Source organism: Myotis lucifugus, unplaced genomic scaffold, assembly GCF_000147115.1.
Source record: "Myotis lucifugus unplaced genomic scaffold, Myoluc2.0 scaffold_748, whole genome shotgun sequence".
NCBI lineage: Eukaryota > Metazoa > Chordata > Mammalia > Chiroptera > Vespertilionidae > Myotis > Myotis lucifugus.
In genome coordinates this window covers 171,079-190,384 of record NW_005871796.1, presented here as the reverse complement: position 1 = coordinate 190,384, position 19,306 = coordinate 171,079, and the positions used below count along the sequence as shown (strand labels likewise).

The following is a 19,306-nucleotide window of genomic DNA, read 5'->3' as shown; positions in this document are numbered from 1 at the left end:
GCTGCTCTGCGATCTGACTGAGCGGACCTGGGGGAGGGCCCAGGGTCTGGCATTTCTAACAGCACCCGCTGCTGGAGCGGAGAACCCGAGTCACAGGAGTCAGGGCTGACTCACCATCCCCGTGCACAGCACTGGCCCGTGGTCAGTGCAGGGACTTCACCTGGAGTGGCTCACGCTAGAGCCAGGTCAGTGGGCTTTCACGCCCGGCTCGGTCGCGGGGACGGAGCCGGGGCGGACTTACTTGCAGGGGAAGTTTTCTGGGGTCCTGTTGTGCTTGTGAGGGGTCTGCTCGCTCCAGCGCTGACACGTGTGCCCGGAGAGAGTGACGGCCACCTTCCCGACGTAGCTTTCCCCTCTGCCCTTCAGACACTGGTGTGTGGGGCCGGAGGACGGCGGGGGGGTTGCTTGAATAGGGACAGTAAATGGCCGTGAGTGGTTCTGAAATGGGGAAGGCACAGGCAGCAGGGCTGGGGTGGGGGGTTGGATCTGGGAGCGTCAGTCTGGCTGCTGGCTGCTCCCCCTCTTTGGAACTGGAACGTGGTTTATCGTTTTTAGAAGAAGTTGACTTGGTAGAGTCATGCCTACGAGACCACCTCATGAGGAACGCCTCCAGGAACAAGGCCCTCGGCGTGCGTGCTGCTTTCTGTTTTCTCTCTCAGTTTGTCACATGTAGGGATCGACATGCCACCCTCACCCCAGATCTCCAGACACCAGCGACCCAACCTCCTTTGCGAAGAATAAATGATTCCCCGAGTGAACACAGCTAGATGCCGCCCAACATCCCATGAAGCCGACAGAGAGGCCATGGAAAGAAGCCAAAATGTGTCTCCAAGGAAGAGCATGGGCTTCCAGAATCACAAAATTCTTGAGAGAAGAAGAAAAAAAAAAAGATGACAAAAATAGAGAGCGACGTCAGGAAGAAGGGGAGTGCCCGGGGGACTCCGTGCCCGCCGGATGGAAGGCTGTCAGGCCCAAGGGCGAAGCCCCCCGGGCTGCGAGCCCTCCTAACTCCCGATGGCCGCCCTTGTCTGAAACTCCAGTCCCTTCTTCCCATTCTCATCGAGGGAAAGGCTCACAAAAGTGTTTCTTCCGGGTCTTTCCTGCTAAGCGAGCCGGTTCACCCTCCGCCCTGGGCTCCCCTCTCCCACTGCCCACTCCCAGGTGGCCCTTCTGAGACGGACCTCAGGGGCAACGCTTGTTACAGAGCAGCAGCCAGAGAGAACTCTGGGTGCGAATGAGACGCGTGGACAGGACGCAGGGTCTGATGTCCCCTCGAAGGCCACAGAGCTGCCTTCCGGAGCCCACATGCATGTCTTTGACAGGAAAAACCCACAGAACCTGTGAGCAATGGATGCTCAGACAGTTCCTGGAGGAGCCAGGAGACCGTTTGACAAGGGCAGTCAAACCCCACAGCATCATGGGGCCCTGCTTTTTTCTTGGTTCCCAGGGCAGAACGGCTGAGGGTCCACGGACGGGTGGGGCCATACTCACTGCAGCGCGGGATGTCACAGAGTTCCCAGCGTTTGTTGGGGTTTGTGGTGAAACACCAGGGGCTGGGCTCCCCATCAGGGTTACGGCAGTAATTCATCTTCAGGTTCTTGCTTGGGAATCTGAATGGGCGAGGAGGAATTTAATGGCACGGAACAGCGCTCGCTCCGGCAGCACATACTAAAACCGGAGCGATCCAGGGATTAGCCTGGGCCCTGCGCAGGGATGACACAAAAATTCGTGGAGCATTCCGTGTTTTTAAAAATAAAATAAAAAATAGCATGGAACATGTCCAGCTAAGAATCACTTTAAATGAGCAGGTAGGGAGCACCTGCAGGCACAGCCAAGCACCCTGGGAGGCGACAGGGAGAAGGCCGACCTCGAAGAGATGGCGGTGTCATGAGGAAGATGCGCTCGGGGGTCGGAGGACTACTTTCCCAGCGGTTTGCACGTGTGTAAGCCACAGGACAGGATTAGTGACGTTAGCATGTGGGCCGCCTGGAAAGCTGATGTCAGCAAACTCCAGTTATGCAGTTGCAAATAAGAGCAATTTTTACAACACAAGGAACTTCCTAGTTGCCATCTTCAGAGCTTGAAGAGCCGACCCGCTGGTCCGCCAGGCTCGGGTCCCGCTAGCCTTTGAACTTATAGCAGCGGAAGGGGGCGCGTTGTGTTCCCGTGAGCACCTGGCCCAGGTGCAGGCAGGGAGCCTCAGTGGGCCCTGGGCTGAGACCCCGAGGCGTGCCGTGCCTGGGCCCTCTGGCTTGGCTCACGTCCCTGTCTGAGGCTCCCGGTGCTAGGTCAGGGTCGACTGAGCCAACAGCACTGGCTTCGGGAATCTTCTTCTATTTCCTGGACGCTAACCGTTTGGAATGGGAGGCACAACGGTTCCCTGGAGCTGTTGCCCACAGGGAACTCGGGAGCTCAGTCTCATTTTTTCTAAGTTTTCTTAAGTTGCGGTAGGTCCCACCATCATCATGGAATGAAGAGAAAGATCAGAAGCAGCTACGGAAGGGGGTGTTTCCGGAACAATCCGTGGGAAATGGGGGGAGGATTGCTAGGCCAGGGACTCCCTTCCTGTTGCACATCCCTGGCCCCTCGGGGAGTCTAATGAAAGTTAGGATCCTTGCCCCGGAAACAGTGCACTGAGAGGAACACACTGAGGGCTCATCACCCCCATCCTCGGGTCATGGGTCAGGGAGCCTGGAGTTTCACTGGAATGAAGGAGAGGGAGGGAGTGGGGAGGAGAGCGGGGGACACCCCAGCCAGCGGATCTGGGCTTCTCAGCTCTCCGTGCGCTCACGCATCGGCCAGGACCGGTTCCGGCAGAGACTCCGCCTAGGGTCTGAGACCCTGCACGTCTGACAGCCGTGGGCCTCTGCTCCCTGCACCCCCCAGAGCGGGAGCTGCTCTGCAGGCGCGTGGGAAGAGGCAAAGGGAGACGCGGAAACGTCACGTCAGGTTCGTTCGCTGCTCGAGGGACATGAAAACACCTCAACAGCAGTAAGCACTCTGGAGCCGCGGAGCCGCGAGCACCGAGTTTGTCTCGGGGACTTACTTGGCGGGGATGTAGCCGTGCGCGTGCGGCGTCTGCGAGTCCCAGGCCTGGCACTCGAGTCCTGACTTGGTCCTGGAGATGGTGCCCTCGTAGTTTTCCCCGCTGCAGTGCATGCACTCCTCTGGGCGGCGGGCAAGGAGGAAGGAGAAGTGAGAACCAGAGCCCCACCAGGAACACCTTGAACACCGCTCGCCCCCTGCTCATACGTGTTGTCCCATGGTCACTAACCCCTGCTCATACGTGCTGTCCCATGGTCACTAACCCCTGTCCATACGTGCTGTCCAATGGTCACTAACTCTGCTCATACGTGCTGTCCCATGGTCACTAACCCCTGCTCATACGTGCTGTCCCGTGGTCACTAACCCCTGTCCATACGTGCTGTCCCATGGTCACTAGCCCCTGCTCATACGTGCTGTCCCATGGTCTCTAACCCCTGCCCATACGTGCTGTCCAATGGTCACTAACCCCTGCTCATACGTGCTGTCCAATGGTCACTAACCCCTGCTCATACGTGCTGTCCAATGGTCACTAGCCCCTGCTCATACGTGCTGTCCAATGGTCACTAACCCCTGCTCATACGTGCTGTCCCATGGTCACTAACCCCTGCCCATACGTGCTGTCCCATGGTCACTAACCCCTGCTCATACGTGCTGTCCCATGGTCACTAACCCCTGCCCATACGTGCTGTCCCATGGTCACTAACCCCTGCCCATACGTGCTGTCCCATGGTCACTAACCCCTGCTCATACGTGCTGTCCCATGGTCACTAACCCCTGCCCATACGTGCTGTCCCACAGTCACTAGCCCCTTGTTCCATGTGCTATCCGATAGTCACTTGGTAATAAAATCGGCACCAAAGACTCAATTTTCTAATCCAACCTAAAATGCCGCTCTTCCTTTCAAATGGTAAAATGAGCATATTTTGGTCAAGACCCCCTCGACTGTTATAGTCACGACCAATTTCAGAAATTCCATGAAGGCATGTCCTCGAGCGGGGATGCAGTGGCCCTTGGGTGGGGAGGGGACACAGATTCTCGGAGCCTGTCAGTGCCCTGCTGGGACTTTAAAAAGTGGAGTCTCCGTTTCCAGGAGGATCTTTAAACGCGTCTGTGTCATTATCCGATCGCTGGGTGACGGCATCCTCCCAGGATCCGAGCGCTGGGGTCTGTCGTGCTCCTGACTCGCTGGGGGCAGTGCTCCCCTCCAGCCCCAGCAGCTCTCTTTCTGTACGAGTGAGAAGCACGCCTGGCTGACCTCCGCTTTCTCACATTATTTAAAAACAGGAGCTTTGGTTTAGAATTCTTGAAATGACATGGCCCGCAGGGTCAATGTGACTTTAAGTTTTACGGAGTAATAAGGAAAAAAAGAGTCAGACTTGATACAAAAATGATGTGTTCATGTCAACTAAGGGACAAATGACCTCATAACACCGTGTACAAGTAAAGAGTCCCCGGAGTGGAGGTGGGTAAAGTGATGGGGACCTGAGCCGTCACAGGTGGGAACACCGCCAGGTGGCTGCACAAATCCCCCGTCCCCTACCCCCTTCACCCCACTCAGTGGAGCAGGAAATGTGAAATGAAGAACGTTTTTTTCAGTAGGACGTTTGTAATTTTTAGCATTGGCTGCTGGGATGTGCTATCCCACTGGTTGGTTCATTAAAATAACGATTCGCTGGTTTAAAAACTGGTTCTTGGCTTAGCTTCAGTGCAACAACAAAGTCTCCACGTTACTATTGTTTCTTTGAATTGTATTGATTTTGCAGGTTTATGCCAACTATATTCCCCCAAATCGGTTTTTGTCTTTCTACTGTGTGCTGAGCTGTAAGCATAGGAAGTTTGTGTCTAGAGTTTACATCTAGTTTTGTTTTTTTTAATATTTGTACACATTGAAGGAACATTTTAATAAAAATAATTCAGGTCAATACCAGGGGGTCTGAGCAAGTGTTGACCCTTTCCATGAGGTTCACGCATGACTCACGGTGTCAAACTCGGCGCTAAGTGATGGGTCACACCCTCCCCGTGGGGAATCGCTTTGCAGCAATTGGCGTGCGGGGAAGGCAAACGGAGGGTGTCTAGGGCAGCTCCTGACCTTCGCATTCAGGGATGGTGCAGTAGTCAAATCTGGTGGCCGGGTCGGTGGTGTAACACCAGGGGCCCTTCTCGTCGTTGTCGGGGTTCCGGCAGTAGTTTTCCTCCAGCCCCTCCAACGGGTGGCTCGTGGGTGAGAACCTGGGCGGAACGGGAAGGAATCACTCTGATTGTGTCCTAAACGTCAGCACGCGACCAGGACAGAGGAGCCTCCGGTTCCCATCCGGAAGTCAAGGTCCTGCCGCCCCAGAGCCCAAGGGTTTGTGGGGTCCGATTGCCACCGTCTCTGTTGCTGGGCTGTTTCCGCCCAGGCGCTAACATTCCGTTATTCCTACTTGCACAGTCACGTCTCAGAAGGGGGACCACACTGTTTCTATGCACAGGTGGCGGGAGCAAGGCCTCAAGCCTGCCGGGTTCTCGTGCACCCCAAATGCCTGCTTCTGTCACGGCCTCTCTCTGTGAAAACGATGGTAGTGAACGCCATGCTCCGGGTGACACTACACTCTGTCTACGTCCTCTCGTGGAGCCTTAATGAAAACCCCACCAGGACGGTGATGTTGGCCCTACGACAGATGAGACTGAGACGCAGCAGTGAAAACCAAACAGATCTTGCCTCAGTTGGAACGGTTAATAAGTAGCATCTCGAGAATTAAGTCAGATCTGTCAGATCCCCCAGGCCGTGTTCTCTCTGAAATGCAGCCAGATTTAGGGGGAGTGTGGGGTCGGGGAGTTGAGCTAACTTTCAACTCGAGATGAGTTGCCGTGTGGAGATAGCAAGTTAGATCAAAAGCCCGAGACTTGGGGTCTAAAAGTCAGGCTTTGTTTTGGGCTCTCCTACGTGAGCCACAGTTTCCTCATCTACCAGAGGAGAGATGGCCTAGACCAGTGGTCGGCAAACTGCGGCTCGCGAGCCACATGCGGCTCTTTGGCCCCTTTAGTGTGGCTCTTCCACAAAATACCACGTGTAGGCACGCATGTACAGTGCGATTGAAACTTTGTGGCCCATGCACAGAAGTTGGTATTTTGTGGAAGAGCCACACTCAAAGAGCCGCATGTGACTCGTGAGCTGCAGTTTGCCAACCACTGGCCTAGACCAAGCATGTCAAACACAAAGGCGAACACAGGCCCAATAAACAAGGTATGTGGCCCGAGGGCCGCATGTGGCCCACAACAAATATTTTTGCAGCCCAGCCAATATAACGGTATGTAAGAAAACATTAATTTTATCATTGCTCTTGTTCTATTTTATACTATACTTTTTGAAAGAAACCTACATTTCTATGAAAAGTGAAGCTTGTGTTTTTTGCGGCCCACATAAACTTAAACCTCGTTTATTTGGCCCGTGTTAGCCTTTGAGTTTGACATGCTTGGCCTAGACTATCTCCAAGGCCCCTGACAGCCTATGACTTAGCCCAGGCGTGCAACTACGCCGTGGGCGATCGTCGTTTGAATGATAAACTTAAAAAAAAAAAAAAAAAAGACCGTACCCTTTTATGTAATGATGTTTACTTTGAATTTATATTAGTTCACACAAACACTCCATCCATGCTTTTGTTCCGGCCCTCCGGTCCAGTTTAAGAACCCATTGTGGCCCTCGAGTCAAAAAGTTTGCCCACCCCTGACTTAGCCATTTGGTTTCATTGCTTTACCCCTATAAGCCTTCATGTCCCAGGAATATGAGGTCTGCCCATCTCATGGGAGGCAGTCAAGGCAATTTGTTGGGAAGGGGGTGGGGCCATAGACACCAGCTCCGGCTGGATGAGCTTTGTCACCAAGAACTTAGTGCAGCCTGATGTTCCCTGGGAAACGTACAGTGAGAATGACACTAAAAGAAATAGGCGACTTGTGGGAGAATCCATTGCTCGCTTATATTTCATTTCCTCTTTCACTCCACAATGTTGAGGTGAGAGTTCTAATTTGATACGTTAGCTTTCAGCTAATTGCATCCTAAAGGTGGCCATCTCTGGTCTCTCAGACTCAGCCTAGAACCCGTGGTTTGGTGGTTCTGTTCTTACCAGGCATCCTCCTGTGAGCTAGGGCTTCCAGAAAAGCATGTGTGCGGAGCGGATGGGGCACAAGCATGCCCTGCGGGAGGCTATAACTAATGGCACCATCTGCCTCAGCATCAGCGAGGTCCTCTGTGCCTGTGCGGGCACCTATCCTGGGGGCTTGGAGGGAACGCGGTCATTCTAAGTGCAGCCGGTGAGCACAGCGGAGAGAGACAGCCTTACCTGGGGGTGTGTGGAGAGCGGTCACTCCACTTCTGACAGGCAACCCCGTTTTTCGTCTTGGACACCGTCCCCCGGTAGCGCCTTCCGTTCCCGGTCTTGCACTCTGAAAGATAGACTGAGAAGACCACACAGCGGTCAGTCCCTTCGCAAGGGAGGTCACGCCGAGCCCTGCGTCTCATGCAGCAAAAGGACACGGTGGTCCTGCCACCCAAGGTCACCTTTCATGGCTCTGGGAGAGGTGCAGCTAGCAAAGCTGTTGGGCGCTTCCATAGGTTTATTCAAAGCGACAGCCCCTCTGTGTGCCAGGCGCCATGCTGGGTGCTGGGGGCACACGGAGTGGGGAACAGTGGAGTCAGGGCGCCGCAACAGAAAGCGATCAAGGACGCAGCCCTTGGTGACAGGTGTGACAGACACTAAACAGCGTGTGAGCGCGTGAAGGGGATGGGAAGAGGGCTTCCGGGCAGGGTGGGCAGTGCGCTTTTCAGGGGCCAGGAGAGATCCATGCGCCCTGACTTTTCTGAGGCTCCGGTAGTTTAAATATGAAAAGTGTCAAACAGGGTTAGAAAGTGGGGTCTACTTTAAAGGGTTACCACCGGCCACCACCTCCCCGACTCACAGGGCAGGGCTCCATCCTGTTGTTAAGCACACCGCCAGGTGCCCACCCGTGTCCCTCGTGGCTCAGGGTGGGCACCCGTGGCTGGCAGCCACTCTCCAGTGTGTCTGCCCACTTCCGGTCCCACCAGTTGGGTTATATGCTTACCAAGAGTCCAATGTCTTTATTGTCAAAACTTTTAATGCAGCTGTATTTGATCAAAGGTTATCTAAACTGGCCTGGCACCATACATAGTCATTACAATCTTCTAAACTGAGAAATGAATGAGAAAAAAAAAGGCTTCTCTTTAACGAAGCTGAATGCTTGTAAGGACTTGAGAGAGTTGAATCGTTTTCAAAATTGCTATCAAATCCACTGAGTGCAACCCACGCATATGGTGACTGTATGTGTGGGGGGGAGGTCATAACCACACAGAGGTGTTCGACCGTCAGACTGACGAGGGGATGCTCCGGGCCCGGCTCTGCTTCAAAGAGAAGGAAGCTGGTTATGGTAGACAAGGCCCTTAGAGCAGTGGTCCTCAACCTTCCTAACGCCACGACCCTTTAATACAGTTCCTCATGTTGTGGTGACCCCCAATTTCATTGTTACAAATGGAACATAATTAAAGCATAGTGATTAATCACAAAAACAATATGTAATTATATATGTGTTTTCCGATGGTCTTAGGCGACCCCTGTGAAAGGGTCGTTCGACCCCCAAAGGGGTCGCGACCCACAGGTTGAGAACCTCTGCCTTAGAGAGTCATTTATGCCAGAAACACGCCAGGTCACCCCTATCGCTGGCCCATGTTCCAGGACAAAGAGCCTCCACCCAAAACGTGCCCGTGGAATCGTGTGTCTTCAGTCACTTTGTGTCATCTCTCATGATTCCCCCTTGTAAACCAGCTTTAAAGCTAATTGACTGGTTGTCTGGGGGAAGTATTTCTCACACACCTATCGCAGACGAGTGCATTTAACCCAACGGTCTGTATACGGATTGCAAGTAGGTCTTCACGGAGACATCTACCTACAGTAGACGCAGGACACTTATCAAAAGTGTACATGCGCCCAGCCGGCGTGGCTCAGTGGTTGAGCGTTGACCTATGAACCAGGAGGTCAAGGTTTGATTCCTAGTCAGGGCATATGCCCAGGTTGCAGGCTCAATGCCCATTGTGGGGCGTGTAGGAGGCAGCAATATATGTATGTATTTTAAAATGTAAGTGTGCCTGGCCAGCGTGGCTCAGTGGTTGAGTGTCAACCTATGAACCAGGAGGTCACTGTTTGATTCCTGGTCAGGGCACATCCTTTGGCTGCAGGCTCAAGCCCCAATGCGGGGCGTGCAGGAGGCACCCGCTCCATGATTCTCTCTCATCACTGATGTTTCTACTCTCTTTCTCCCTCTCCCTTCCTCTCTGAAATCAATAAAAAAAAATATTTTTTTAAGTGTAAACACAAGGCCCTTCGGAGGCCCTGAGGTCAATGAGAGGCTTTGGAAGGAGGTGGGGCTTGAGCTGAGACCTGGGAGATGAGAAGGGACTGGCCAGGGAGGGACGGAGACGGTGGGCGGCAGGGTGTGCCCCGCATGGTGCAGGCGCAGGGACAAGCGTTTGAGGCCGGCCAGCAGGGGGGCTTCTATGATGCAGGGCCCTGGAGCCCTCGGGGGCATTTGGATGTTGTTCTCTGGGCTCGAAGGCCTTGAAGCAGGGATGTCACCGCCCAGCCCGTCCAGTGGCCCACCAGTGATAATGTCGGCTTAGACCCAAGTGGTGGCAGCAGCCATGGCGGCAAGCGGCAGATGGAAATGTGACAGCAGCTCTTCCCAGAAAAGCGCCGGGGGGCGGGGGGTGATTCAGCCCGGGTCGATATTGCACAGTAAAGAGACAGGCACCGGGAAGGACTGACTTTTGACCTTTCGCCTCTCCTTGTTTGTCTGTTCCTGCCAGCGTTTGTCTAACCTTTGGCTCCTGCCATCGCCTGGAAAACAGGCAACCACAGGGATGCGCACTCAGGCCGGCGGTCACCCCAGGTCCCCTCTGGTTAACCATTTGCAGGGACGTGTACACGGCAGCGTTTTGCAGGGGGCATCCCACCAGGCCCCCTTTGCTTTAATCTGGTGGATAGTGGGGAATGCTGTGTATCTCATCCTTGACTCACTATTTGTAAAAACTAGTAACGTCACCAGGTAAATTGTAGATCTCATCTGCACTTGAATCTCAAGAATTAAAGAGAAACTGCCGCGGCCAGGTGGCTCAGTGGTTGGAGCAACATCCTGGACACCAGGAAGGTTGCAGGTTTGATTCCTGGTCAGGGCACATGCCTAGGTTGTGAGTTCAATCCCCAGTTGGGGCGCATATGGAAGGTAACCAATTGATGTCTGTCTCTCTCTCTCTCTCTCTCTCTCTCTCTCTGCCCTCATTCCTCCCTTCTACTCTTCCTAAAATGCAATGGAAAAATGTCCTCGGGTGAGGATTAACAAAACAATGAATAAAATAAGAACAATGACACATAAAAGGTAAAGTAAGATAATCTACTCAAGCTGATGTAGTGACTCCTAATTCACTTTCCCTGCCCCATGGTGCCTCCACTCTGTGGTCCCATAAACTACAGCCCTGAGGAGGGGGAGGGGCAGGAGCGGGGAGGGGAAGAAGTAGATGAGCAGGAGAAGGAGGAAAAGAAAGCATGGTGCTCACTTCTCTTTTCATATAAAACCACGTCTCTCATCCGAAGGACCGGGGCGGACTTGCTGTTGTCCCCCATGACCACGCAGTGCTGCTCTTTGCTGTGGTACTGGAAGGACCTGCGGGAGAGAATCAGACACAGCAGGAAGGCAGGTCAGTGGAGGAGAGGAGACTAAAGGTAACTGTGTCCCTTGGTGGCTCCAGGAGCTCTGAGCTGTTCTTTTCCATTCCGTGTGGCCCAGTGTCCATGAGATGCTGCCATGGTGATCGCATCCTTCTCCCTTCCCTTCTCCCTCTTGGTCCTCCACATTGTCTCTCCCTCCTTTCTTCCTCCTGGTCCTCCACATGGTCTCTTTCTGTGGTGACCGCTCTACTTTTCCTCACTCGTGTTCTTAATGTAGTCCCAGAATATTTGCTTTTGTGTTGGAAAGAAGCGATTCTGGTGGCCTTGAATTTCTTTCCAAAATGGTCTACATGACTCCTGTGATTCCCCTTGACCTACACCTCTGCATTCTCTCCCGCTTGACCTGGCGTTCAAAGCCTCCGCAGCTACCTGTCCAGCCCCATCTCCAGCACAAGCCCTTGGTCCCTGCTTGGTCCCTCCCCCAGGGGCCAGGCCAGGCCACGCCCTCTGCCTAGAAGGCCTCAGGCCTCATCAGTATTTACCCAGCTCCCACTTACCCTTCAAAGCCCAGCTCAGCTCACACCTCCTCCCTGAGGCCTGCCCAGCTGATCAACCCTTAGGAATTGATCTCTCCTCGGAATATAGAGCATATTGATTGTGTCACTTACCGATACCTCACCTAGGCTGTATTTTTTTAAATTTAAATTTGCATTATATCCAGTTTCTGTGACTACACCACACCATAGCCACAAAAGACAGGGCTGGAGCGTGTACCCACACAAAGACCTAGCACACACAGTGCTGTATCGCTCAGACGTGGTCACGCCTTCAATGCTTCTTTGCTCCTTGGGGTCCCGAACACCTCCACACATGTGATCCTCAGTAAATACTTAGTGATAACGGTGTTAAACACGAGAGCTTTAATAGTAGCTGCTCACGTCACAAGTACAAATAAATAAGGTCCTCTGGGGGCATTTTTCTAAAAGGGACACTAATAAGTGTATCAAGAAACTATCGTGTGGATTCCGGTACAGGGAGCAAATACAGATTCCAAACTCCGATCCCACGAAATCCCTCTTAAATCCTGTCCTTGTCACGGCCATGAGCAAAGTTCCTGATGTCAAAATAAGAGTCTCCCAAACAGCAAGATGTCTGCCCAGGTGCCATGACACCAAAAATACCTGCAAGTGAATGTGGTTTCTTCCTCGCATTTCTCGGCACATTCGGAGATGCTTCCTGCGGGCAGCTGCTTCTTGGTCAAAGTAATCAGCGAGGCCCCCTGCGTGTTTATGTAGCTGTCCAGGGGGTCTCCGTGACCTACACGTGGAAGGGAAAAGCAGGATCCAATTAATCAACACCAGCCTAGCCGGTTGCTCAGTGGTTAGAGCATCGGTCCTTGGACTGAAGGGTCACGGGTTTGTTTCTGGTCAAGGGCACGTACCTCCATTGCAGGCTCGATCCCCAGCCCCGGTCAGGGCTCATGCGGGAGGCAACCAATCAATATGTCTCGCTCACAGCGATGTTTCTCTCCCTGTCTCTCCCCCTCCCTTCCACTCTCTCTATTAATCAAAATATATCCTTGGGTGAGGATTAACAACAACAAAAATGAGTCGACACCACTGTTTGATTATGGTGACTTTGTAATCTATCTGCTCTGCCTCCACCAAATAAAACGTGCTGTTTTATCCGAAGCAGAACAGATGGCCATGAATAACAATGTTTAGTCAGGAAAACAGTTCCATTCACAGACCGCACTCTGTTCAGAGATCAGTTGGATGGGTAGGTTCATATATTAGAACTAGTTAACAACTCCTGAGTTGCTACGTTAGTGGGTGTGAAGCCTTAAATAGGAATGAACTTGGTCTGCTTGCTTGGATGGCTGTGACGCGACAGAACACTAGGGACCACCGGTGGCAAGTGGGTGACCAACACCGGTGGCCGTTCACCCCGGGTCTGGGAAGAGCGTGGAGCGGTGACTTGGTCTCCGACCGTCTGAACCCTGGTGGCCACGCCGTCCCTTACACGGACGTGGCAGGCGCTCCCTGAGTGGCTCCGCCTCGAGGTGCATTCCTGGTGACTTGCTGATGTTGAGCAGGAATAGGACCTACACTGCAATCAAGGTCATTTTCACGCTGGGCTCGGTCCAGGGACACCCACTTTCAATGAAAGAGAAATAAGTTCTTCCATGATGATGACAGGTACCTGGCCTTCTGGAGGGAATTGTAAAAAAGCAGACAAATACTGGTCTTGAATTTTCCGTGAGATGGAATCTAAGGCGAAGAAGCTGTCTGGAGGTCGCTCTGCCCTTTGTGACTGCGGCCGAGGGTGCCTGAGCCCGGCTGCAGAGGGTCCCTGCTCCTGCCTGGCCTCGCCTTAGCAGCTGTGTTCCAGCGGGAGGTGGCCTCCGTCCTTTGGGGATGGAGCACTAGCGATGTTCACAGGGCGAGCGGCCAAAGAGGTTAATAAAATACAGAGAGCAGAGTTTCCTAAAGTTTGTCTAAATGGGATTGGGCAACGTGGAACCTTGGCCGCTTTGGGGAAGGGGAGGGGGGACCTAAGCCAGGCGGAGGGGCTGCGGAGGGACCAGGGAGTCTTTTCAGGAGCTCAGTTAGAAGGAGGGTTTGTGGAGGGCGGAGCAGTCACGAAACTTTCCAAAGAGGAGCCATTCCTGAGCAGGCGTAGTGCTGATAGTGCTGATGGAAACTCCACAGGAAGGTCAGCAGGAGGCAGACTCCTCAGCAAGCCCCCCCCCCCACCCCGCACCCCAGACCCTGAACGCACGCACAGCACAGCGAGGCACTCAATGCAGGAGTCAGAGCCCCCCACCTGGTCCTCCACCCCCCACCGCCTATCCTTCCCCAGCTCAGGGCACTCCAGGCTGCAAGGAGGACCCTGGACAGGAAGGCGGCTGGCGTGATTTCAATGTGACACGCAGAGCACGTGATCATAACGAGAAGCTTATGGGGAAGCAGGAGTGTAGGCCGGTGTCCATGTCATCGTCGGGCATTTCCCCCCCTTTGAGCTCTCTTTCCTGAGAGCTGTCTTTGGTGAACTCTGTAGATCAGTGTGTGATTCTTTGTAAAGTTAACTCTATAAAGCATATCCTAGAAAGAGTTAAACTGTTGTAAGAGTTCTTAGAAAGTGCTGTCCAGCCCGGCTGGCGTGGCTCAGGGGTTGAGTGTCGACCTATGAACCAGGAGGTCACAGTTCGATTCCCCGTCAGGGCACATGCCCGGGTTGTATGTAGGCTCGATCCCCAGTGTGGGGCGTGCAGGAGGCAGCCTATCCATGATTCTCTCTCATCACTGATGCTTCTATCTCTCCCTCTCCTTTCCTCTCTTTGAAAATCAATAAAAAGCCCTGACCGGTTTGGCTCAGTGGATAGAGCGTCGGCCTGCGGACTGAAGGGTCCCAGGTTCAATTCCGGTCAAGGGCATGTACCTTGGTTTCGGGCATATACCCAGTAGGGAGTGTGCAGGAGGCAGCTGAATCGATGTTTCTAACTCTCTATCCCTCTCCCTTCCTCTCTGTAAAAAATCAATAAAATATATTTTTTAAAAAAACAATAGAAATTTTTTTTAAAAAAACAGAAAGTGATATCCAAACAAGAAACTTTCTGTTTATATCACCCTTTAATTAAGGTGCCTTTAATTGTGTTATGTTATTAAGTTTCATAGCACAGAGCTGCTCAGATCCGCCTAAGGAACAAATATCCCAAAGAGATATCCCAAAAGACATTTGTTTTCTGTTTTGTTCAAAAAATTTCTCCCCAATATTTTATTTTAACTCTAGGGCTCATGTGGCAATGGGGTATGATGCACTTTAAATACATTCTATATTCTAGGGCAGTGGTCGGCAAACTCATTAGTGAACAGAGCCAAATATCAACAGTACAACGATTGAAATTTCTTTTGAGAGCCAGATTTTTTAAACTTAAACTATATAGGTAGGTACATTGTTATTAACTTAATTAGGGTACTCCTAAGGCTTAGGAAGAGCCACACTCAAGGGGCCAAAGAGCCGCATGTGGCTCGCGAGCCGCAGTTTGCCGACCACGGTTCTAGGGCCAGTGTGGTTGTATGTTGCTGTCAAGCCAGTGTATTTTACTGACACCGTGGGTTTGTCTGCTTGTTCCTCACTGTGATGTGCATGTGTCCCCGTGACTGTGTGTTTGAGAGACACGACCCAGTGGCTGTGACATGCAAACTCCTTACCCAGTGCACTGAAAACGAGCCCCTTCTCAGAAAGAGGGCGCCATGCCTTCCTTTAAACAGGGCCTGCGGAAGCCTCTCCCAGGGGTGAGGACAGATGCCAATCCCGTCACAGAGAAGTCGGCTCTAACGTTTGGGTGTCCCGGCCCTGCCTGCCTCGCCAGGAGAGGGGATGGAGACGGCACGCCCCGCACAGTCTCCCCGACACCTCGGTCCCCTCTCTGCTCTGTGGCCTCGGGATTTCTCTGAATGGCTCCACCCAGTTCAAACGCACTTGGCTCTAAAGCACAACCTGTAGCATTTCATCCGGCAATTTACAGATTTACACACTGTTTACATGAAGAACTACTTGCATGATGTATCATTCCATTTGTACGGACTGTCCAAAATAGGCAAATCAGAGGCAGAAAGCAGAAGAGTGATTGCCAGGGGTGGGTGGGGATGGAGGTGGGGGAGGGGGGAGGGGGGAGGGAAATGTTGGGGTGACAGCTAAAGGTGTTTGGGGGGATAATGAAAATGTTCTAACATTGTGGCGATGGGTGCACCGCTCCAGGAGAGGGAACCATCGGACTGGATGCTTTAATGCATGAATTGTGTTGTGTGTGAATCATATCGCAATAAAGTGGTCGAGGAATAAAGCGCTATAAGGACACGCTCAGGGTATTTTACAGGAAGTTTAAACCAGGTTGAAGGAGTGCGTAGGGCACCAAGGTTCCTTCTTGGAGCGCCCTGGTCCAAATCCCGCTTTCTGCACTTCCTGGGTGTGGGGGTTTGGTCAATAGGCAAGTAACATGACTTTCCTAAGTATGGGAATCTACTACCCTACCTACTGCACCAGCTAACAGGCACACACACACACTCACGCACACACTCATGCACACACATGCACACTCACACACAAATGCACACACACGCACATGCGCGCACATATATGTATGTATAAAAATGGGCCTGGCCTCCCTCCAGCCCTGAGTGTGTGCTGCTATCTGCACACACCATTTGGCAAATCAGTGCCTGCGATTCCTCCAGGCATAAAAGCAAAAGTCTGTGTAGGGAAATCCTTACTCAAACCACAGCAAACAGGCAACCAGTAAATACAACTACGGGCTGGTCACAGAATGCAGTCGGGGGTAGTTCACTGTTTACATTGGAGAGTGAGGAGAGTCTGACCTCCTCATGCACATGAGCTAAATTAACCACACTGAGAGCCAGGCAAAGAGACTAGCAATTTGGGGGGCTGTTAGCTGTATGTATATGGAGTATTTTTTTTCAACTAAAATAACTATTATTTGAGCTCAACCTTTTACATATAAAAGAAATCATTCATTTATTCTCTGCCCCTTCATCCCAGGATTTACTGGGAAATTACACTTTTTCTTGACAAATGCCTCAGTCTTAGGCGAATGCCTCAATCTTAGGCAATGTCTTAAGTCGTTTAGATTTTAAACTGGGAATCTCAGAAATCAAAAGCTGAATTAGACTAGTGGCTCACGAAGCCATCCTCTCTCTGCTTTTAGGACATTGCCAGGAAGAAACAAACAGTGATTAACTGAGAAAAGTCTTTCCGTCTTACCTGGTCTCAGGAACAAGAGAAGCAGAAGCAGCAGCTCCTGGCGGCCCATGTTGGGACTGGCCAGCGGAGTCCGGACAGCCGGGCGGCCCCAGCCCAAGGGGTTATTGACTTCCAGGACCGGAAGTGCCCCCACCAACAAGGCAACCGCAGGTAGTTACTCATTACCTCCCAGGCCCGTGGCCCCTGTGCTCCGAGGGTTCAAACATGACCTGGACGGAGGGTCTTACAACATGTTTGCAATAGATGCTGGGAAATGGCGCAAGCGGCCCCGCCCCCTCGGCCCGGGCGCCTCTGCTCCCCGGGCCCGCCCGCCCCGTCCAGCCTCTCTCCCTTGGCCTGTTTCCTTCCCCTCTCCCTTCCGTTCTCTTTTCTTTTGGGAAAAGCAGTAAATCCCCGTAACAGCGGACGTGGCTTGAGAGCATCCCCGGCTAGGCCCTCTGCAGAGGTGATGCGGGGGCAGTTTCCACTCACCTTTCAAGCTGGCGGGCATCCTCCCCCTTCCTTCACTCCGGCGAGGGCTAAAGGGGCTTGCACTTCCCCAGGGGGACCAGCTCACAAGGGTGAGGCTCTCAGACACGACCTCTTAGGCCTCAGATTGCGACCGTACCTCGGCATGGTCATCAGCATCCTCCCGGTGGAGAGATTGCCAGGTAAGGTGTTTTATTATTAATATTCCTGTATGCCCAGTAGACGCACGTGTCCTCCAGCATTAGAAATGATGTTAGGAAAATAGCGATCTTTTCTCCAAATGAAGTCGCAATGCATTAGATCAGTGGTTCTCAACCTTCTGGCCCTTTAAACACAGTTCCTCATGTTGTGACCCAACCATAAAATTATTTTCGTTGCTACTTCATAACTTCAACGAAAAATTATTTTCATTGCTACTGTTATGAATCCTAATGTAAATATCTGATATGCAGGATGATCTTAGGCGACCCCTGTGAAAGGGTCGTTTGACTGCCAAAGGGGTCGCAACCCACAGGTTGAGAACCACTGCATTAGATTCTCATCCTCAAGAAATAAACCAAAGTTATGTTTAAGAGTCTGTCTTGCCCAGCTGGCTGGTTCAGTGGTTGAGCATCGCCCTAGGAGCCAGGAGGTCACGGTTCGATTCCTGGTCAGGGCACATGCCCGGGTTGTGGGCTCGATCCCCAGTGGGGGGCGTGCAGGAGGCAGCCAATCAATGATTCTCTCTCATCATGGATGTTTCTCTCTCTCCCTCTCCCTTCCTCTCTGAAATCAATAACAATACTTGTTTTAAGAAAAGCCTGTCTTGTTTTAATTGTGAGTTCCCCAGCTTGGGGCTAGCATGAGTAAGGAAGAACATGCTTCAAAATTCCTATGTCAGTGCCCCCAAAATCAGCTAAATTGACCCCATTTTAAATGTGAAGTAAGAACAAGAAACTGCTTTCTTCCAGCGACGAAATTCCTCTCTGTAAATTACCCCAGGATGCGCAGACACGAGACCCTGGATTGAGGGGGCTGTACGAAGGCCCCGCATCTACCCCTCCCAAAACGGGCTGGGAGCCAGGAGGTGACGGCTGTGAGGGGCCGGGTGACCTGGGGGCGCTTCCTGATTTTCTGCTCCACCCCAGCCTTTCTTCTCGCCTCCAACTCCCCCTCCTTCCCCCGGGTCCCCATTTACTAAAGGGCCGCAGGCGGAAGCGAGCTGCGAAGTCAGCACGGGACAAACTTCATCCTTAGAATATCAGAAGTGTCCTTTGGGGGCTCTGTTGGTGTGTTTGAGAAAGTAGTTGGGGGGGGGGACATTTATTTCCATTTGAACTGTTTCAGTACCGCCTCGTGGAGAAGGCAGGTCAGGAACAATGTCCTCGGAATTCTACACCCACACAAATGCCCTTGTCTTTTCATGTGGGTGGTGGTGGTGTGCCTTTTGCCCCCTTGCCTCCCGGAAGCTTCTAGAATACACTTGATTCTACAGATGTCCTTTGTGTAAATGAGGCTGCCCTCCTGTGGCGACTTCGTCATCTTCCTCACAGATCAGTCATGAGAGCTCAGGCACATGGAGCAGAGCTTGTACGGTGCTGGCCAGGTCTGCAGGGTGCGGGGAGGCGGGCGAAGAGGGGGGGGTCCCTCCGGCAGAGACGAGGTGGGTGCAGGGTACGCGCAGAGCAATGAACCATTCTGGACGGTGCATAGGCACCCTAGGTGGGCACTCTTTTTTATTTTTTTATTGTTATTGATTTCAGAGAGGAAGGGAGAGGGGAAAGAGAGATAAACATCCATGATGAGAATCATTGATTGGCTGCCTCCTGCACGCCCCACACTGGGGATCGGGCCTGCAACCTGGGCATGTGCCCTGACTGTCGATGCTCACTCACTCAGCCACGCCGCCCGGGCCCTACCTGGGCACTCTCGGGGGTGATGGGTAGTGGTTTTGCCCAAGGCTGTAAAGACGATGAACTCAAAATACGTTATTTTCTACTGGAAAGTTGGCGGAAACTGAAGAAAGAGAGAGATCACCTCTGTATACGACAGCAGGCTGAATCAATGCTGAGATGGGTATTCTTTCTGAGTTCAATTCATTAAGCTCGTATTGGCCACCCAGTGGGATTATATAACAGGTGCACCTCCCAGTCTCTGCCCTCCCCAGCCTCCGGGGGGTTTGGACGGAGGATCGCGGAGACCGTGGCCGGGACAGCACAGTAAAATGAGATGGAAGACGAAGCTAATTTCCTTCACTCTGCCCAGCATGGGGCCCGCACCCCAGACCCACTCAGGTTTTCTTTCCCTCCCTCCAGCAT

At 52.5% G+C, this 19,306-nt stretch overlaps 1 protein-coding gene and 1 pseudogene across 1 annotated transcript in view; one reads left to right on the top strand and one right to left on the bottom strand.

Moving 5' to 3' along the window:
* PLG (plasminogen) overlaps window positions 1–16,616 on the bottom strand; it is a 38,489-nt gene extending 21,873 nt beyond the window's left edge. The window contains exons 1-8 of the mRNA XM_006106003.3: window positions 16,542–16,616; window positions 11,939–12,074; window positions 10,646–10,752; window positions 7,365–7,479; window positions 5,135–5,274; window positions 3,047–3,167; window positions 1,492–1,610; window positions 242–404 (exon numbers count right to left, since the gene is read on the bottom strand). Coding sequence (XP_006106065.1) covers window positions 242–404; window positions 1,492–1,610; window positions 3,047–3,167; window positions 5,135–5,274; window positions 7,365–7,479; window positions 10,646–10,752; window positions 11,939–12,074; window positions 16,542–16,590 — 950 coding nt within the window. The 5' untranslated portion in view covers window positions 16,591–16,616. The remainder of the gene's footprint in view (window positions 1–241; window positions 405–1,491; window positions 1,611–3,046; window positions 3,168–5,134; window positions 5,275–7,364; window positions 7,480–10,645; window positions 10,753–11,938; window positions 12,075–16,541) is intronic.
* On the top strand, window positions 1,649–1,748 carry LOC111823928 (annotated as a pseudogene).
* Window positions 16,617–19,306: the final 2,690 nt, after the last annotated feature.